Source organism: Anser cygnoides, chromosome 6 (assembly GCF_040182565.1).
Source record: "Anser cygnoides isolate HZ-2024a breed goose chromosome 6, Taihu_goose_T2T_genome, whole genome shotgun sequence".
Lineage (NCBI taxonomy): Eukaryota > Metazoa > Chordata > Aves > Anseriformes > Anatidae > Anser > Anser cygnoides.
Genome location: NC_089878.1, coordinates 18,577,149 through 18,595,730, shown reverse-complemented (window position 1 = coordinate 18,595,730; position 18,582 = coordinate 18,577,149). Strand labels below are relative to the sequence as shown.

General features: G+C 39.9%; 1 protein-coding gene across 22 annotated transcripts; it reads left to right on the top strand.

Annotated features, from left to right (window-relative positions):
- The first annotated feature begins 225 nt into the window (after positions 1 to 225).
- Positions 226 to 18,218, top strand: HNRNPA3 (heterogeneous nuclear ribonucleoprotein A3). 22 transcript variants are annotated; one of them, XR_010832214.1, is made up of 15 exons: positions 260 to 427; positions 3,894 to 4,005; positions 4,470 to 4,493; positions 8,415 to 8,537; positions 8,628 to 8,774; positions 8,857 to 9,067; positions 9,317 to 9,406; positions 9,468 to 9,575; positions 9,687 to 9,767; positions 10,821 to 10,967; positions 12,209 to 12,334; positions 12,427 to 12,498; positions 15,594 to 15,668; positions 15,821 to 15,869; positions 17,905 to 18,218. XR_010832214.1 is itself a non-coding variant. In XM_048061313.2 (13 exons), the coding sequence occupies exons 2-12, from the start codon at positions 3,940 to 3,942 to the stop codon at positions 12,477 to 12,479; spliced, it is 1,173 nt and encodes a 390-aa protein (XP_047917270.1). In that variant the 5' UTR covers positions 226 to 353; positions 3,894 to 3,939; the 3' UTR covers positions 12,480 to 12,498; positions 12,585 to 15,036. The 22 variants fall into 22 exon arrangements, 18 of the variants coding, with proteins under 18 accessions (XP_047917270.1, XP_047917266.1, XP_047917274.1 ...); XR_007162399.2 differs by lacking the exon at positions 15,821 to 15,869; XR_010832213.1 differs by having other exon boundaries at positions 15,594 to 15,869.
- The last annotated feature ends 364 nt before the right edge of the window (positions 18,219 to 18,582 follow it).

The following is an 18,582-nucleotide window of genomic DNA, read 5'->3' as shown; positions in this document are numbered from 1 at the left end:
AGCACCCTCAAGACAAAAGCGACGCCAGGAGACAAAAAATCCTCCCCCGGCGGGCTCGGGGCCCCTCACGGCTTCCCCGAGACTCGCGCGGAGGTACGCCCGTGGCACGCCGCCCCCCTTTTTTTTCTTTTCACTGCCGTTAAGCTCCGCGAGGTGCCTCCCCCAGGGGCAGCGCTTCGACGCCCCCCCCTCACCCCACAGCCCTCACGGGCGCCTCTCTCCCGAGGCGGGGGAAGGGAGGAGGAGGGGAAGGGCGGGGGCAGGCTGGCGGCCGTCATTACGTGACGGGAAGAGGCGGTGCTCGGGCCAGTAACGGCTGCGCGGCGGCGTCTCCACCCCCTCAGCGGGCGGCGGTGAGTGCGCCAGGCCGGCTGCCGGCGTGGGACCGAGGAGAGGGCGGGCAGGCGCTCGGGCGGACGCTGGCACGGTTATATCTTTTCTTATCTCGCCTCTCCTCCCCTATCCCCACCTTCCCTCCGCGGCTGATCCTCGCTCTCTTCTTTCCCTCCCTCACGCCCGTTACGGCGGGGACGGGCCCGCTCCGCCGCGCGCGGCCCGGGGCTGGCGGCACGGCGGGGGGGGGGAGGGGAGGGGCGGCGGGAAAGAAAGGGGCGAAGGCCGCGGCGCGCGCTGCTGCCAGCTCTGCGCCCCCCGCGCCATCCCCCTCCGCCCTGGTGGCGCAGAGCCCCGAGCCCGCCTTCCCGCCACGTGACCCCCCCCTTCCCTCGGCTCCATATTGGCGCTGGCGGAGGCGGGTGCGCGCACAGAACGGAGGTAACTGCCGAGCCGCAGCCCGCGCAGCAGCAGCAGCAGCAGCGGTAGCGGTGCGCTGAGGCTGCAGCACCGCGCCTGGGCGGGAGGACGGCGGGCGGGAGGGGTGGGGGTGCTGCGCGCGCCGCGCTGCAGAGCGGGCTCGCGTAATGGCGGCCGCGCCGTGCTCCTCGCCGCCTCCCTGCGGCGTGGCGCGGGCGGGAAGGGGGGGGGGGGGGGGGGAGGCCGCGCTTCCGCTGCGAGGCCCCGCGGGCGCCGAGGCTGCGGCCGCCATTTCGTGCGGTGCTGGGGGGGGGGGGGGGGCGCTCGGTGCCGTGCCCCGGTACACGCAGCGGCGCTTGCCGTCAGCACGCGTAGGGCCCCTCTGATGGCCGGGAGCAGGGCAGGGCAGCCCTGCCGAGTTTCCCGTTTCCCTGTTTCCACGCCCCCAGCCGCACATGCGGAGGAGCCTCGGCGTTCTTTCTGTAGCACCCCGCCATGGCCCCGCTGGGAAGCACAAAGGAGCGGCCCTGCACGCAGGCCTTGCTTCAAAACTTCCCCAACGTGAACCAAGTCAAAATCAAACCCAGGCTGGGGCAATCATCCATGCCCTACCCAGAGAGAAATACTGCAATCACAGCCCCCTCTTGCTTCTTCTCCCTTTCCTCTCAAAACCTTTTTTTTTTTAAGCATTTCAAAGTAACTTGAAATGCTCAAAGCATGGTGAGTAAAAATGGTGCAGTGTTTTTTCTGGGCTTCGTGACATTGCAAGCTCAGACCTTGTAGAATTGAGAACAGAGACGTGACAGCTCACACTGCTTTCTGTTCCATTAAAAGCTGAGAAGAAACTGGATCCCTGAGCAGAACAGCTAAAAATAGCTCTGTTTTCCACGTAAGCAATTGTCTTAGTTGCTTCAGGATTGTTGAACACTGACAAAATTGAGGGAGGATGAATTCAAAGCATTTGAACGTGCTTCAGTAAAGTTTGGTAACCCATCACATCAGTTACTAAGCTAATATATATTGTTTTTTCTTCCCAGGAAATGTTCCTGTTGGTGTTGGGAATAAACTGCAAATGCACTTAGGGCTGAAAGCCTATTCTTTTGGTGCTTTAAATCTTATGTTTGGCAAGATACACTATATGCACATTAGGTCCAACTTCGTCTTTTTACAGAAAAGATCGATACATCTCCATAGTATTCTCTGAATGGACAAGTACATTTCCATCTAGGGAATGTCAGTTTCCTCTCAACCATCACCTCTTGTCTCTCTAAGAGAGAGAAGCATTATAAGTTTCTTGTAGTAATTAGGTAGTTCCTGGGAACCATTATAGCAACAAATTTGTTCTGATTACTTTCATTTAATTTCTGTCATTTTAAGTTGCAGTATACAACTGCTTCGATGCTAGTTAAACTCAATTGATAAGAACATTTTGAATATTTTAAATCAAAGCGAAAAACAACATGTTGTTGATATAAATTATAAAAATGCTAGTATTTACAGTTGTTTAAGCTTCCTGTGAAAGAAGGCTGCACAGGGCTGTGTACCAGTTTAGCTGATGGTACTCATCAGTAATGAAACAGCTCTTTTTTTTGCCCATCATATTCTTCAGATCATTGTAGAGACCATGCCGATGAGCTTTATGGTGGTCAGTATGGAGCCCCACTGGGGAAAGCAACAGGTGATGAAATAAGAGAGCATTTGCAAGCTCTTAATTACTTAAAAAGGTATCTAGGCCTAGCCCTTCCCTCCCTAATAATTCCAAAAGATTTATTTCGCCATACAGCAGCATTTTTTTTTTTTTAAAGCCCTTGACTGCTGTGTGATTTGAGGAATTGAACAGCCCGGGAGGTATTAGGATACTAAGTCCTTCAGCTAAGTCAATCTAAGTTTTATTTGAAGGATTTCAAGAGCAGGTTCATATGGCATAGAGAGGAACTGAAGATACTACAGATACTACAAATGCCTTGACATTAGTTCAGAAAACCTTTAAGATTCTTAACACCTTCAGTCACAATACTCATGATTTCACAGCTCTTTAATATTAAGGTCTTAATTTGAACGTTAATTTGAATTTAAACATGGAATTATATTATTTAACTTCGAATAAATGAGTCATTAGTAAAAACCTACCTGTCTTTCCCTATGCAATAAAACTTCAAAAACAAAAAATGAAAACCAATACACTTAATCTTGTAAATATCAATTATTTTAATGCAGTACAAATGCAATTTTACAGTACCATATTATTTAGTTGGCTACTTTGGCTACTATAATGATTTTCAAGAAACACCTGGCATAATAGTGAATTGTTTCCAAAGATAGCAATATAGCATACTAAGAGAAATCACATAACAATGGTTTTAGGAAACTTGATATTAAAAAAACAAAGTGAAAGCAAATGTGATTTTTTTGTTTGAATGCTTATATATGGATGCATTGACTGAGTTTATCTTGTGAAATGCTTTTTGTAACTTCATTAATATTCATTGATAAAAATTGGGCACATAAATAGAGTACGAAGTAGTAATGAAATATATAATTTGTAAGGAAAAGTAACACAAATGACTAGTGCTACAGATCGCTAGGGTTCAAGTGTTAAAATTTCTAGTTCTGCAAGAACAGAATCACTAAAGGGTCCTTCCACTGGTGTTAGTGGAAAATATTTTTCAGTACAGAAAACATTTCACATCCTGTAGTATTCCAGTTTGTAGGCTGCTGGATTACTGATTTCAGTAGGTTACACATAAGATAATTTTAATAAGCATTATTTGCAAAATGTTTTTTTGCAAAAATTTTGGATTTTAAATCTGGAGAAGTAGAATTTGATTTATTATTTATTATGTACAAGTTGTATTCGTGATAGTTACATAAGGCAATATTTGAAATAAGTTGCTCTGCAGATTGTAACTTCAGGTTATACCAAGTTATTCTAACACTTTCACCTGGCAGCACCTGCTCTTTCTGCAGCTACTCTTGGGCAAAATAGGCTGAGGATTTTTACCCTTTGAAATACTTACCTTTTTTATACTTTCATTGCCCCTTTCCCCTTCTGTAAAGCCACACCTGTGCATTGCAGCCAGAGAAAGGCCCTACTTCATAGGAATTGGGGTAAGTACTGACTTATCCAACCTGTTTTCTAGGTTTCCTAAATCTAAAAGAAAGGCCGAGTTAGAGTACCCTTCCAAAATGGCTGCTCTTAAGGAAGAGAGAGATGTGGAAGACTACAAGAGAAAAGGAAGACGATCCTCACAGGTGAGAGAATTGCTTTTTTAATTAAAAACAAGTAGCTTTAAGGGGAAGAGATAAATAAAAATAGTTATACTTAACTGTTTCTATCTGATGCATTAATTTAGAACTTTGTTTTCTACCTTCTTCATCCCCATAATAGCTGAATAACCTTAAAGTGCTGTATAGTAGTTACAATTTTAAGGGGTGGGATGTTAAGTATAGTGGGGAAACTTTGCTTTTATATTTTTCTGTTATAACTAAATGTGTAAATGTATGTTTGTGACTAAAGGTGTAATTATTTTTCTTTTAAAGAAATAGATGCATCCTCAGAATATTGGCAGGAACTCGATTCTTTCCTATCTTCACAATCTTTTTTTTAGTGGGAATGAAGACAGGTTCTTTTTTAATAAAAAATGGTTGCCTAATAGTCACTGCAAATGAAAGCGAGGCTGTACTAAGTAAAAATAACTGTTTTCTTTTGCTTCTAGCAGAAATACCGTAGACTGAATAAGGTGCGTAGTATAGAGAAGATGGTGGGGCTGTTCTGGGAGGATGGGAGCTAGTTACTTTGGGGCAGGGTGTGGAAGTGGGAGGGGGGGAAAAGTCTTGATACCCTTCAGAGTATAAACTCAATTTTAAGATTAGCAAAGAGGGTATTAACTATGCTTGTATGGCTTGTAATTGAGACCCTGTTTGATTATATACTTTGATTTATTTGCTTTCTAACGTTACTTTTCCAGGATGCCTGAGTATTTTAGCTAGTTAAGCCCATCTTTCTCTGGCGATCATACACTGCTGTAATGTCAGAGGGTTAGAGTTAAGAACAAACCTTTTCTGAGTTGCATGTATCCAGTAGCTTATGGTTACTTTGTATTGAAGAAATGTGTGTAAAGTCCTCTTGCAAACGAATGTTTCAATCCTTTCGCTGTCCTTGGACTTCGGCTAGAATGTAACTGGGGTTCCTCAGCTGCTGCAAAATGAACTTTTGTAGTCTACAGAAGTAGCTTGGCCTGGAATCCACATAAATGCTATTAAGTTTCTAGAGAAAATATTTCACAAAGAAAGTTGATTAACCCCAGTTGTCCACAAGCTTTTGAGCTCCAGAAGTCAGTCTAGGGTTTAGCTGCGCATAAACTTAGGCATAGTGACAGGCATTTTGGGATTAGCTTGTTCCTAAAGATACAGTACATGGCATGTCAAAACTGGACCTTTAGAGAAAAATGCTGCAATTTCAAAATGCTGATCAAATGCAAAACCCCTGCCACATGAAGGTTGAGTTTTTTGCAAACTCTGAATAAAGGCAATGTGTATCTGCAGCAGTATTGTCAAAAAAAAATCTTCTTAATTTTGCTCAGACTGTGATTTTTACAGGAATCACAGGCAGATGCTAGCTGCCTTTTTTTTCTTCTCTTCTAAGAGAGTACAGGCAGACTAAACCAAGCGTTTGGGGTTCTAGGTAGGATATAGAAGCCTGTAGTCCGATTTCGACTGTGAGAAAGGGTGGTGCAGAGAGAACTAGATGCAGCCCCAAAATGCCAGCCTTGCCACCAGCGTAGGCTGCCCTGCTGGCCATAACGCAGCCCCCCCGCCCCGTCAGGAAAGGCGGGGGCTGCAGGGGTGCTCCTGCAGTGCCACTGCGGTGCTGGGACGTGGCCAGGGGCTGCTTGTCTGCGCGATCCCGCTCTGCCATGGCCCCACCCCTCCGGCTCCATATTGAGTGTGGAGGAGACAGATCAGGTCGCTCACAAAATGGAGGCGGTCTGTGCCGCGCAGGGCTTCGGCTTGAGAAGGAAGTAGCTAGCCACGGCAGGAAGAAAAGCTCCCCGCCTCCGCAGAACCTATTAATGTGTTTGGGAAAGCACTTAAAATGCTTAGGGGGAGGAACGTAGTCTCTTTCCAGCTTGCTGGCTGCAAGCAGGCAGGGAATTACCGACTAGCTCCCCCTCCCTCCCCCCCGGCCCTGGATGGAGTGCTGCAAAATGGCGTGCTGGCCCGCAGCCTCTGAGTGGGAGGGAGCCTGCTGATCCTGCTGAGGCAGTGTCGTAGTTAGGCTAGGGAGAGGGAAAGACATCTTGCTGTACAGGGCTTGCTGCACAGGAAAGGCTGTTGTTGTAACTAGTTTGCAGCGGAAGGATTGAGAAACAGCATCCTGTGTGACAGAGAAGAGCACTCTGAAAGCCCTAGAGATGCTTAACCCCAGCGAGAACAAAATGCCTGAAAAACAACTTGTCCCTAACAAAGTACCACCTTTTATTTGTCTGGAGAATTCCTATAACATAGATGTGTTCCGAGGATAATCATTTCTGATGGAAGAGAGAAGTTATAACATCAAGTGTTTTTCTTCCTATATGAGAACTGAAGTTCGTGTGCATGTAATAAAATAAATGGAAAAGGACTTCTCTTTTCCTTTCAGGAGTGACCTGAAGAGCTCTGGGGTCATTCTTTAAATGGAAAAGCAGTCTGACTTGCTAATTGACAACGCCGCAGACTTATGTAGCATTAGAGAACAATAAAAAGCTTTTTTTTCTTAGGTTTCTGGTTTTGGAGAAGTCTAAATTCAATATTAATAATAGTAAAGTCATAATAGATTCCTTTTATTAAGAATAGGAGAGTTTAAAAGAGTCAACATTCCCAGCTTTAACATAACCAGCTAAAAAGTAAGTAGTATAAGTAGATTTTAAAAAAATGAAGTTAGCAACAGAAAACAATACTTCACTGAACCTAAAGCAGTTTCTATATACAGTAAGTGTATTAACCCTTCAAGATTTTAAGTTTACATGTAATTAAAAAGGAGATTTTTTTAATAATACTTCTGTAGTTCAGACCACTTAGGAGACCACGGAAAAGAAGTTTTATTTTAGTCATGGTGCCATTGACTATCAGATAATCCTGTAGTAATGAAGTTAGTGCCATAAATAAAAAACTGTTACTAAAAATGCTGGGCTAGCTCTTTCTCAGTTTAGCAGGTATAAATAAGAGCGAGGATTTGTCCCAGCCAGCTTTTCATAATCTTAGGCATTGTTTCCTGTAGTTCAAACCAAAAGTTACAAACCAATGGATATCTAAAGCAGCATATAATTCCAAAATTTTCTTTTATCATGTATCACATCACAGTATTCATTGCTCTGTAGGGTGGTTGTGTAGTACTCAAAGGGATGTACGCTTTTCTGACCAACACTAGCACTGCCACCACGTTTATTTAAACATGCAGAAGCTAAAGCACTTCACCTGCAGTCTTGAAGCAAGGCATCTGTATGTAGAAGTCTGTGGCTGGTTTTATGTAGCTCAGCTCTAAGGTTTGTGCTTCTTAACACAGCACAGCAGAAACAGTGAAGCCCAGTGCTCATTCCTGCAGCAGAATTGAAGTCATACGTAGCGTAGCTGGCCAGCACTTTGTTGCAGGATGTCTTACACTCACAATAGTACCAGATTGTAAAATAAGATCTTAATATGGTTGCTTGCTAGAAGACTCCTTTCTTTTGGGTATGGGAGAAAGTTGTAAAATGATTTTTGACAAGGGTCTTTCAAATGCACGCTAAATAAAATACGTAACAGAGCAGAAACACTAATGCATTTTTAAGCCCACTTTATTTGTTCTATAAACAGGTATCTTTTTGATACTGTAAAGAGTTTCAATTAAACTGAAGTTTTAAGTATGCTTGTTAAGTTACCAGTCTTACTCCAGTAGTTATCCCTATGCCTGGTCATTGATTAGTCATCATTCAAGACGTTTTTTCTATAAGACATAAGTCCTTGTTAATTCACATTTAAGAGGTATTGTCCACAACACTGAAAACCAGATTTGTACTTCTCCTTTCTTGATTACATGTGCTTAACTGACAAATTTATCCAAGTACAAATTTGTATTATTAAATAATTTGGAATTGATAAATTTTCTTTAAAATGCATAAAAATAAACTTTTAAAATAGTTTTAAATCAGATAGTCCAAAAGACTAAGTGCTTGATTTGGTCAGCAACCTTTTTTTGCAATTTGCATACTGTGCTCCTAATTTTTTGATTGTTCCTTATGATTGTGCTTCATGAAGTGTTAGAACTTCCCTTTATCTAGCAGTGCTTCATTGCTAATCCCTACAGAGCAATATGCAACTCGAACATAAGATGAGCATAAAACAAATGCACTTCTTGGAGAGGAGGAAAGTAAGCAACTAAACTATTTAGTATATTGAAATCTCTACTGTTGTTTGCATTTGAGCATTCTTAAGTTGTTAGTTAGTTACTGTTTAATTAAAATCACACCTCGTTAATTGTTAAGCTTATTATGCTGCTGTCTACAACCATTAGAAGACATTGTTTTTATGTAAATGCGTTCCACCTATTTGTAGTTATGTGCACAGATAAGTTTTAGTAAATATGTGAAATGTTAATTCTGTGGTTTGTATTCAAAATATGTATTTGATTTCTGATTTTGTAGGGCCATGAGCCTAAGGAGCCAGAGCAGTTGAGAAAGCTGTTCATTGGAGGTCTGAGCTTTGAAACAACAGATGATAGCTTGAGAGAACACTTTGAAAAATGGGGCACACTCACGGACTGTGTGGTAAAGTGTCCAAAATTAGTTTGTGCTTTTGAAAGGATATAGGTACTTAATCTAGTACAGAAATGCAGAGTGCCCCCTGTATTTTTTTAGGTGATGAGAGACCCACAAACAAAACGTTCCAGAGGCTTTGGCTTTGTGACTTACTCTTGTGTGGAAGAGGTGGATGCTGCCATGAGTGCTCGACCACATAAGGTCGATGGACGCGTGGTTGAACCAAAGAGAGCAGTTTCAAGGGAGGTAAGTTAGGGTTTTAGTTAAGCTTATTTCTTAATTTCTACCTAATTATTTAAAATGCTGAATGTAATTTTTGGTGTTGCAGGATTCTGTAAAACCTGGGGCACATCTCACAGTAAAGAAAATATTTGTTGGTGGAATTAAAGAAGATACAGAAGAATATAACTTAAGGGAGTACTTTGAAAAATATGGCAAGATTGAAACCATCGAAGTCATGGAAGACAGGCAAAGCGGAAAGAAAAGAGGCTTCGCTTTTGTAACTTTTGATGATCATGATACAGTTGATAAAATTGTTGGTATGTAATTCTTTAATGAGAAATGATTTACAGGATAAAAGTGTAACTTGAGCTTTCAAAAAAGCAATGCATGGAATATAAGATGTTGGCATGATGAGCTATTTGACTATTGTGAGCAATGGGGTAGCTTTAATATTCCTTTGAAAACTGGGGTCGTGCCTTACAGTAGCCTTCTATGAGAGTTGTACAGCATATTGCTTTCAGTTATTTGAATTTCTAATGCTGTCCTTTTTCTCAAATTTTCTCTAGTTCAGAAATATCATACTATAAATGGACATAACTGTGAAGTGAAAAAAGCACTCTCAAAACAAGAGATGCAGACTGCTAGCTCTCAGAGAGGTAAGTTTGGAGTTAGGCAGGCTTATGTTACATGACTGGTTTTCATTTAATGTAATTTAAGCAAAATATTTTGTAGGTCGTGGGGGTGGCTCAGGCAATTTCATGGGTCGTGGAAATTTTGGAGGCGGTGGAGGAAACTTTGGCCGAGGAGGAAACTTTGGTGGAAGAGGTAAATGACTAGAATGTTTCTGTAGAACGTAATTCCCACATTTGCCGAGTCTTTTTTCCTGAACACATGCTAAGTGTTTAAGCCAACAATCTCATCTGTTTTGTGTTCCAGGCGGATATGGGGGTGGTGGTGGCGGTGGTGGGAGCAGAGGAAGCTTTGGGGGTGGTGACGGATACAATGGATTTGGTGATGGTAAGTGTATTGCTCCTTCTCCCTGCCTCCTGCCAGCGTAGTCAGCTCTAAAGTCTTACCTCCACATTGGACACCGAGTCTACTTTAGTGATAATGTATGTTGCAGTGCTGTGAAGAGTTGAGGTTTTTGTTTTCCCTACAAAATTATGGGTGAAAAAATACTCCCCTATATTTACCCTTTGACCTCATGTCATGAGGTCACGTAGCAGTTGTTTGTCATTGAGAAAATTGAATGAAGATACTGGTGTCAGCTGAGATGACTAAAACTAAACAAAGCAGTGACCACCTGGCATCCCAGAAGTCTTTTCAGTCAACTCTAAGACTTGTTCGTTACTATCTTTTCATGATGAAGTTGTAACGAGTATTCAAAATCCATCTGAAGAGAAGTGTGGAAGCTGCCAAACAGCTGTGATAGCAGCATTTTCATGTGTGTGGGAGGGAAATAGGGGAAGCAGCGAGTAGTTGTTTGTCCTGAATCTGTAAGCGGATACATGTAGTGATTCTGAGTTCTTTGGGACTGTTTCCCAATTCACAAGTACTCCATTGATACATCCGAGAAAAAGTCAACATCTGGAATATTAAGTCTTTTGGGTACTCTTTTTGACTTGGGGAAAAAAAAAGCATCTGGTAGCTTAGACACAAGTGTAAATAAAGTTGTATGTCTGGATAAAAAATATAAACCAGAACTATTTTGAGAGCTTTGCCTACTGAGTAGTTTTAGTTCAGAGGAATAGAGGATGGTTTACAGTAGTGACAGCCACTTGTGCAAAGAGGCAGCTATTACATGTTGTATATCTGTGTACTGTGCATGAGCTAGAAAACTTCCAAGAATCATGCTTCTAGGGTGTAGACATAAGCTAATGCTTTTTTGTTTGTGTGGATTAAACAGTTCAGGTAAATGATGCAACCACAATGAATACACTGCAAGGGAAACACTGGGACATTTTTGTGTGCTTGTGTTTTTGTGTGTGTGTGTGTGTTAATGGGCTTTTTTTTTTTTTAAACCAATATTTAGCTTTGATGTGCTTAGTTTGACCTTTTTTATATTCAAAGGTGGTAACTATGGAGGTGGTCCTGGGTATGGCAGCAGAGGAGGTTATGGTGGTGGTGGAGGACCAGGATATGGAAACCCAGGTGGTGGATATGGAGGTGGAGGAGGAGGATATGATGGCTACAACGAAGGAGGAAATTTTGGAGGTGGTAAGATGACAGCTCTAATTAGCCAAACCTTTTTTTTTAGTCAGGTTTGAGTAGTACAGTGGCTGAAGTATGGTGCTGCATAAGATGAGTTGTACAATTAGGTGTTAATGCAGATTAGTGTGTTAAACAAGGAAAATTCTCTTCTGGATCGGCTTTGCTTAAACTATAAAACGTTACTTTGCCTGTAACTTACTTTTCTAAAAGCAGGTGCTGTAAATCTGTGTGTGGAAGTAGAGTAGGAGAATTTAAACTTGACCACTTGAAATATGGTGGTAGTGTTGGTTATCTGTTCACACATAGGTCATGTCCTTCACGAGGACTAAATGTTTAAAGTTACGCTTTTTGCTTGATTGTGAAACAAGGTACTCTGATTAATTTTTTATAAAAGTGGTTCTGTTGCCAATTACACATTCTAATTGGACTAACTGGATGCCATTTCATTACAGTACTCTTTTACAGTGTTAACTAGTGTAAACCCTTAATGAGTAGATAATATCAGGGAAGACATTAAACAAAATCAAAATAAATCTAGCTATGTCCTGTTAAATGATCAGTTTAGCTATGTTCCTGTTCTGTGTTGTCAGTGTTAATTTCCTTACAGGAGTTTCTGAATGCTAAGGTTATTTTTTTAGACCTGTGGTAACTTCTTTAGAGGCCTTTAATGTCACATGTTTCCGATTAGAATATACCACAAATACTAAAACATACAACATTCTTACTGCTTGTTCCCCAAGAATTCTAGAAAAGAACTTGCATGGACCTAGTGCAAGTTTGGGCAGTTTAGCTGCAAAATCTGCTGCATATTATATTAGTACTCTTCGATGTAATGGGTATGCAACATATATACAGCTCTGTCACATTTTACAGCAAATAAATTGTATACTTGGTTTGTAGTTTACATGGTTGTCATACAAAGCACTGAGCAGTGTGGAAGGCTGGCAGAGAAACTACTGTGCTTTCCTGAGTTTGGAGGCATTAAATTTGGCCTCTTGTGGTAACTTCAAATTGCAGGTCAAACCTGTATGAGCTTTCTAATATAGCCTGCTACTTTTCATTTTCAGTGAAATACCAGTTTCTAATCTTAGAAATGCTAAGGGTTTTCTGTAATTTGCACGTTTTGAGTAGAGGTAGCATCCACAATGCTTACAGTTCTATTTTAAAATGATGTAAAATACTGATAATTACACTGAAATTAATAATCTTACAGACTTCATAAATTCACACACCTGCTTTTGTTTTAGGTAATTATGGTGGCAGTGGAAACTACAATGATTTTGGCAATTACAGTGGACAGCAGCAGTCTAACTATGGTCCCATGAAAGGTGGTGGCAGCTTTGGTGGTAGAAGTTCAGGCAGTCCCTATGGTGGTAAATAAAATTCTGTACAGAAAATACTTCTTTTGTTTAAACTTCCTTGTTATTAATCTTAAGTTTCAATATGTACCCTGTTTTCTTTGTAGGTGGTTATGGATCTGGAAGTGGAAGTGGGGGCTATGGTGGTAGAAGATTCTAAAAATGCTACCAGAAAAAGGGTAGGTGTAATTCATATTTATAATGATGATGAATAATGTACAACTGTTCACTGAGAGTAATAATTTTCTTATCCTGTATTCAACAGGCTACAGTTCTTAGCAGGAGAGAGAGCGAGGAGTTGTCAGGAAAGCTGCAGGTTACTTTGAGACAGTCGTCCCAAATGCATTAGAGGAACTGTAAAATCTGCCACAGAAGGAACGATGATCCATAGTCAGAAAAGTTACTGCAGCTTAAACAGGAAACCCTTCTTGTTCAGGACTGTCATAGCCACAGTTTGCAAAAAGTGCAGCTATTGATTAATGCAATGTAGTGTCAATTAGATGTACATTCCTGAGGTCTTTATCTGTTGTAGCTTTGTCTTTCTTTTTTCTTTTTATTTTCCCATTACATCAGGTATATTGCCCTGTAAATTGTGGTAGTGGTACCAGGAATAAACAAATTAAGGAATTTTTAACTTTTCAATATTTGTGTAGTTCAGTTTTTCCACATTTAGTACAGAGAACTCTATAACAGAAATAAAATGTAGTTTAGGGTGTTTCCTTGTTAGTTAATAGAGAGGATTAATGCATTTCTCAATTACTATTTTGTATTAATTTAAAGTTAACAATAGAAACACCTATTGATTTGCAGTCTTAAAGGGGTCTAGTCTCAGTGTATATATGTAACTGTCATTGATATGAGTTACATAGGCATACAGAGGGAAAACATCTGTATGTTGCGTTATAGTTTGTTTAGATGTATAACTAGGATTGAGTTACTCAAATTAGTGTTTGTGAATTATAGAACTAAGCTTTACCTTCAAATGAAAATTTCAAATTACTTTTTGGTTTGTGCATATTTTTTTAATTTGTAGTTCTGTATTAGTACTAGCGCTTCAAGAAAATAAGGCATGATAAATATTTTAACAAGACCAACTTTAGTCACGTTCAAGCTGTCTACCGTCTCCTTTGAGATGTATAAGGGATAACTGCAGTTGCTCAAGTTCTGGGTGAAGAGAAAAAGAAACTTGCTTTTTACCTTTTTATTTATTGTAATTCCCGAGAAGTTAAGGTGGGGTGGGAATCAAGTGCCTGTTTCCTTGGGATATACAATGATTCTGTTTCAATAAAACTATACTTCGGGGAGGGTGGCTTGGAATTTTCATCCCCTTCCTTTCTCCCCATTTCCCTCTCCCTCACACCAGATTGTGCTGTTTCAATTAAACAAGGCGTCATAGTGAGAGTAATAGGTATGTTCCTAAATAACTTAATGGCTATATACTTTCTTGCATGCACCCTAGGCAATTTTCTGGACACATTCTTCTGACTGGGAGCCAAGGGTAGCACAGGTGTAATCACTGACAGTCCCAGGTAATGCGTTCCAAAAGCCCATTTTCGATGGGCTCTCTAAGTAGCATAGTCCTCAAGCTTTTTCCCTTATGAATATCTAAGCTCAGGTAAGAGCCTGAAGATGAAACAAAACATGATCTAGTTGTATTTTACTGACCAGAAACGCTTCCCACAACATAGAATGGTACAGTCTTAAGTTTCCATAGGCAGTATGATAGTGTTTTACAATTTGATTTGATGCACTGGAGTAGCAAATCTTATCAGCACATATGGCTAGAAATTGTACTTAATTCTCACTTCTGACCTCCAAATTAAGGCACTACAGTCTGTGCCTTTGTCAGCTGATGTGACTTCTCTTTCAACTATTGCCAGGACAGTGCTTTCTGACAATTCAGAATCAGAAGAGTAGGGACACAGTCAATAGAAGAAATATTCAGACACTTGACAATATGTGATTGATATTGGAATTACTCACACCTGTTTCACTTCTGGGTCAATGTGCAGTATAAGGTAAATGCAATTCCAGTGTAGGAATGAATCTGCAAAGATGTATGAAATGACTCAAGGCATAATCAGTCATATTAATAATGAATTATAATTTTAAGAAGTATTAGAAAAATGAGTGTGTTGTTTGAAAAAATTAAACAATGTTATTTAAACAATGTTATTGGAGTGTATTTAGACTGCAGTACACTAAAACAAGGAACCGCTGTCAAGATGGTAGCCTCCAAACTGGATTTCAGTCTGCTTATTCTTTTCTGTGGAGTTTTAAACTATAACTTAAAGCAAGAATTGCTGATTTAGTAAACACTTCTGTTGTTGTACATAATTTGGGATTGGGTTGGGGTGGGGGTGGGGGTGGGGAGGTTGTATGTCAATAAAGGCATTTTTTTTAAATGACCCCTTTGGAGTTTGAAAACACATTCAAAACCAAAACACATCTCACTAGGGAGTGAGACACCTAACTACTGACCTGCTCTGTATACTACTACACCTAGAAGATGTGTAGACTTGTAACTGGGGCCTGCATCTGATTGCAGGGACAACTGGAGGTTGGGTTTGATGTCCCTTCTGAAAATTGATCTGGTATTTCTAAAATTTTTTTAGAATGTATTGACAGTGTTCTTTTTAACAGGGCCTCTTGTAGCTGTACTGTGACAACAATGTTAACTTTGAAAAATAGTGTCATAATAAACTTTATGAACAAGATCTGTATGCAACCTTTTAAGAGATGGAGTGTGTAAGTGACCGCTTTGTAGGTGGGTGGGGTAGCTTAGCTGTTGTTTGTGATGTGGAAAAAGTGTAAGCTGTGAGGACAGTGATTAACCAGTTTTAAAGAACCTAGGATGTACTTCTTTGATCCATACTTTGCTAAGGAGACTCGTAAGACAGGACTTCAGCAGCCTATTGAGTATGGAGAAGTCAGCATAATTAAAGAATGACAAGGCAGCAGGAGCAACAGCTTCAACTTCCAGAAAAGTGAAGGCATAAGATACTGTGCTGATAGTGAGCAGCTTTCCAAAGGCTAGTTAAATCCGCTTATCACAGCTGAAATGTCGAGAAGAAAGTCTAGGAAGAGTTCTTCACCTTTTGGAACCTCCTTGAGTGATAGCTACTTGAGTTGACTCAAAATCAATAGGTCTAGCATTTAGACCTGAAAGGAAGGGCAATGAGAATAGGTAAGGTTTGCCTTTAAATTTTTCATGAATTAAAAAGAGTAGTGGGAGGTTTTTTAACAAGGTAAGAGTAATTTCTTTAATTTTCAGGTTGAATGAGAAGCTGCTGCTTGACAAAATGGGGAATGTCTTGCACATCCTCTTCAATTGAAGGTTTCTGACTGGGTAAGATTTGTAGTGCATAGTAAAACACGTGTTTAATGCTCATTTCCTTCTTAGGCTTTCCTTTACCAGCCTTTTGATAGTAGGGAAAGCCTTAAGTATAAAGGAACAAGTATTCCCGTGTATGTCATCCAGTGTTTCTTGTTCTGGATTAGGGGTGTCTGCTGACATAACTGCTGTTCAAGAATCTTCCTTTCCTGGCAGGTACAAAATTGCTGTGTGTCAGAGATCAACAAAAAGAAACGATAAATATTTTGAAATACATTCTCTTAGTTACCATGAAGAGTGCGCAGTCTGCTTTTGAAAAATTGTACTTTAACTTGTAACAGAAATGGAAGCCTTACCCAGTGTGACATGAAAAGGTTATGACACTCTTAAGCAGCTCATCACAATTCACAGATTGTATTGATTCTGCAGTAATTCCATAAACACGTTTTGCATTTATTAAAACAGGTTTCCATCCTAATAAATGAATTCTAGCTTACCCAGCGAGTTTGTATTCAAATGTAAATATCTAGTTCCCTTTCAGATCTTTCAGATTTTTGGTGCTTTCAGGGTAGTTTAGTGGAGGCTAATATTGATGAGTGATACTCAGCTGAAAGCACAACTGTATATGGATGAATGGCAATAAAATAACTTTTCATGGAATCTGATTTATATGCATGTGGGTTCTTAACTCTTGGAATGTGTATTTCCTGTTCTTCTGTATTATGGACTGTTACAGGTATGGGGTATTCTAATTCCTTTTTTGGATAGTAGCTACCTATTTTAACTTATCAGCACATATTCACATCTGTGCAGTATTCCTGCAAATATCTGTTTCTATTTTAGTGTTGGTTATGCTTAAGTTACTCAGAAAAAGGCAAATTGAATACATGCATTTCAGTTTAACTTAGGCCTTAGGAAAATTTGCAGACTGATTCCACTAGTGAAACTTGTAACTGGCTGTCTGTGAATATCTAGAAAGCAAACTTCACATTGTAACATATACAATCAGAAGTTAACTTGAAGTATTTTACAGTGGTAATGTGCAATTTTCATATAATCAGGAGCTACTTACTAAATCTCACAGTGAGTGTATACTTAAATAAAATGTTGGCAAGTATTTTTACGTAGCCAGGGTTGAACTAAAATTCAAACCTGCTGCAGTGAGGTCCCAGTCTCTCCTTTGTGTAGTATACTAGATAACTTGTTGCTTAGGTGACTAGCTTGCTTCCTTACCCAGAGGTGAAATACACTTTTTCTCTGCTATGCAGAGGTGCTCTTGTGAACTCATCTAGTCATGTAAAGGTAGAAATATGTAACAGGGAAAAGCGTTAGTGTGGCTTATGCTTACTCAGTTACAGGCAAATGCTTTTGTACTGCGGGGAAGGAGGAATGTTACTTTTTTTTTTTTACAGTAAAGGAAAAGTTTCTGGTTTGCATCCCATTAGAGGCCTGTGTGTAAATTTCCTTTCCATACTGTGCTCTTGAGGGTTCTTTTTGCACTAATTGTGTAACTAGATATTCACTTTTAGAGTTATTTTCACACTTGGATTTACAACTCTTACTGATTGATTTGCTTCATTTCAACTATATCCTTTTTTTTTCTCTCAGAAATAAACCTTGTCAAAGATGAATACTCAAGCATTAATTCTTAATATTGAGGAATATTTGGTCAAGTGTATCTTTGTCCAAGAGGCACTTCCAAGAGTTAAGAATATTATTTAATGACTAGGTTTTTCTGTAGTAGTTGCTATTGAAAATAGCAGCTGTAAATGGAGATGTGAATAAAATTACAAAGCATTGGTCCTTAGGCTAGAGTTCTACATGACGCTATTTAATACCTAGAGCTATATGTTAACTTTAAAGCAAATCATACTTTCAGGTAATAAACATGTATTTCTCCAAAAGGAGTCCAGGCAGATGCAGGTTTGATAAATGTTTTATTAGATAACAAATTAATCACAGTATCTTAACTTTGATATCCTTTGAATATTTTAAGGTGGAAAGGGGAATGCTCCTGGTCTTTCAAGTATCGCTTGTGTGATGTACTGACTTGCTGCTGTCTTTGGTTCCTGTATTTAGGACATTAACTTTTTATTCATATACTGTCTATACTGCAATGGAATATTCACTTACATATCAATCTGTGGTCTCTGACAAATATGTGTATCTTGTGTGGAGCATGAAAGATCTTGAGTATCACTAAAATTCAGATATCTGATGGATGATTCTTTTTCTGCTGTGGGTACTACAGGTTGACATCTCTATCTAAGATTAGCTTTTTCCTCAACTAAAGTAATCCAAGTATCTCCGTAGAAGAAAAATGACCTTCATGTAGAAGATAATATCGCAAGATTGGAAACAGAATAACATATTTTAATAACTGGCAAAGACTTGAAGAGCAATGGTGCTAGTATGGTGAAATCTTATAACTTGTGGTTAAACAAGTTTAAAAATATGGAAATTAAAAATTTCAATATAGTCCATAATGGATTGAAATTTGTTTAAAATTATTTCACTTTTGTATCAAAATAAAGTGTACATTGTCAAATGACTTAAAATCTAAAATGTGTTGCCATCACCTTTTTTTGTTTAGTGCTGTGAAGAGCACAAACTGATCTTAAAATTGCAACACAGTGGTAGGATCATCTTTCCAACTGGGAACTGCGAGTCAGAAGTTAACCTTGATTCAACCCAGCTCCTGAACTTTAGTTTTAGCAGCTTCACAACTGAATGACTTAATAAAGAAATAAATGGTTTGCATATGGAGACGTGTCAGTGTGTGAGGGCAGCATTGGGGTGCATTAGAACTTACAGGACTTGGCAATGTCACTGGTCTTCCCCAGGTTTGGGAGCACATTGTACATCAGTCATAGTAATAAAATGAAGGCTACAGTTTGCAAGCTGATATTTTCATGTATACCAAAATGAT

Bases quoted from the DNA above. Each gene is read 5' to 3' on its own strand.
- HNRNPA3 (XM_048061307.2), top strand. From the start codon at position 3,940: ATGGCTGCTCTTAAGGAAGAGAGAGATGTGGAAGACTACAAGAGAAAA. The intron at 8,775-8,856 runs GTAAGTTAGGGT...TTGGTGTTGCAG, and splicing joins AGAGAGCAGTTTCAAGGGAG to GATTCTGTAAAACCTGGGGC. The intron at 9,576-9,686 runs GTAAATGACTAG...TTTGTGTTCCAG, and splicing joins AGGAAACTTTGGTGGAAGAG to GCGGATATGGGGGTGGTGGT.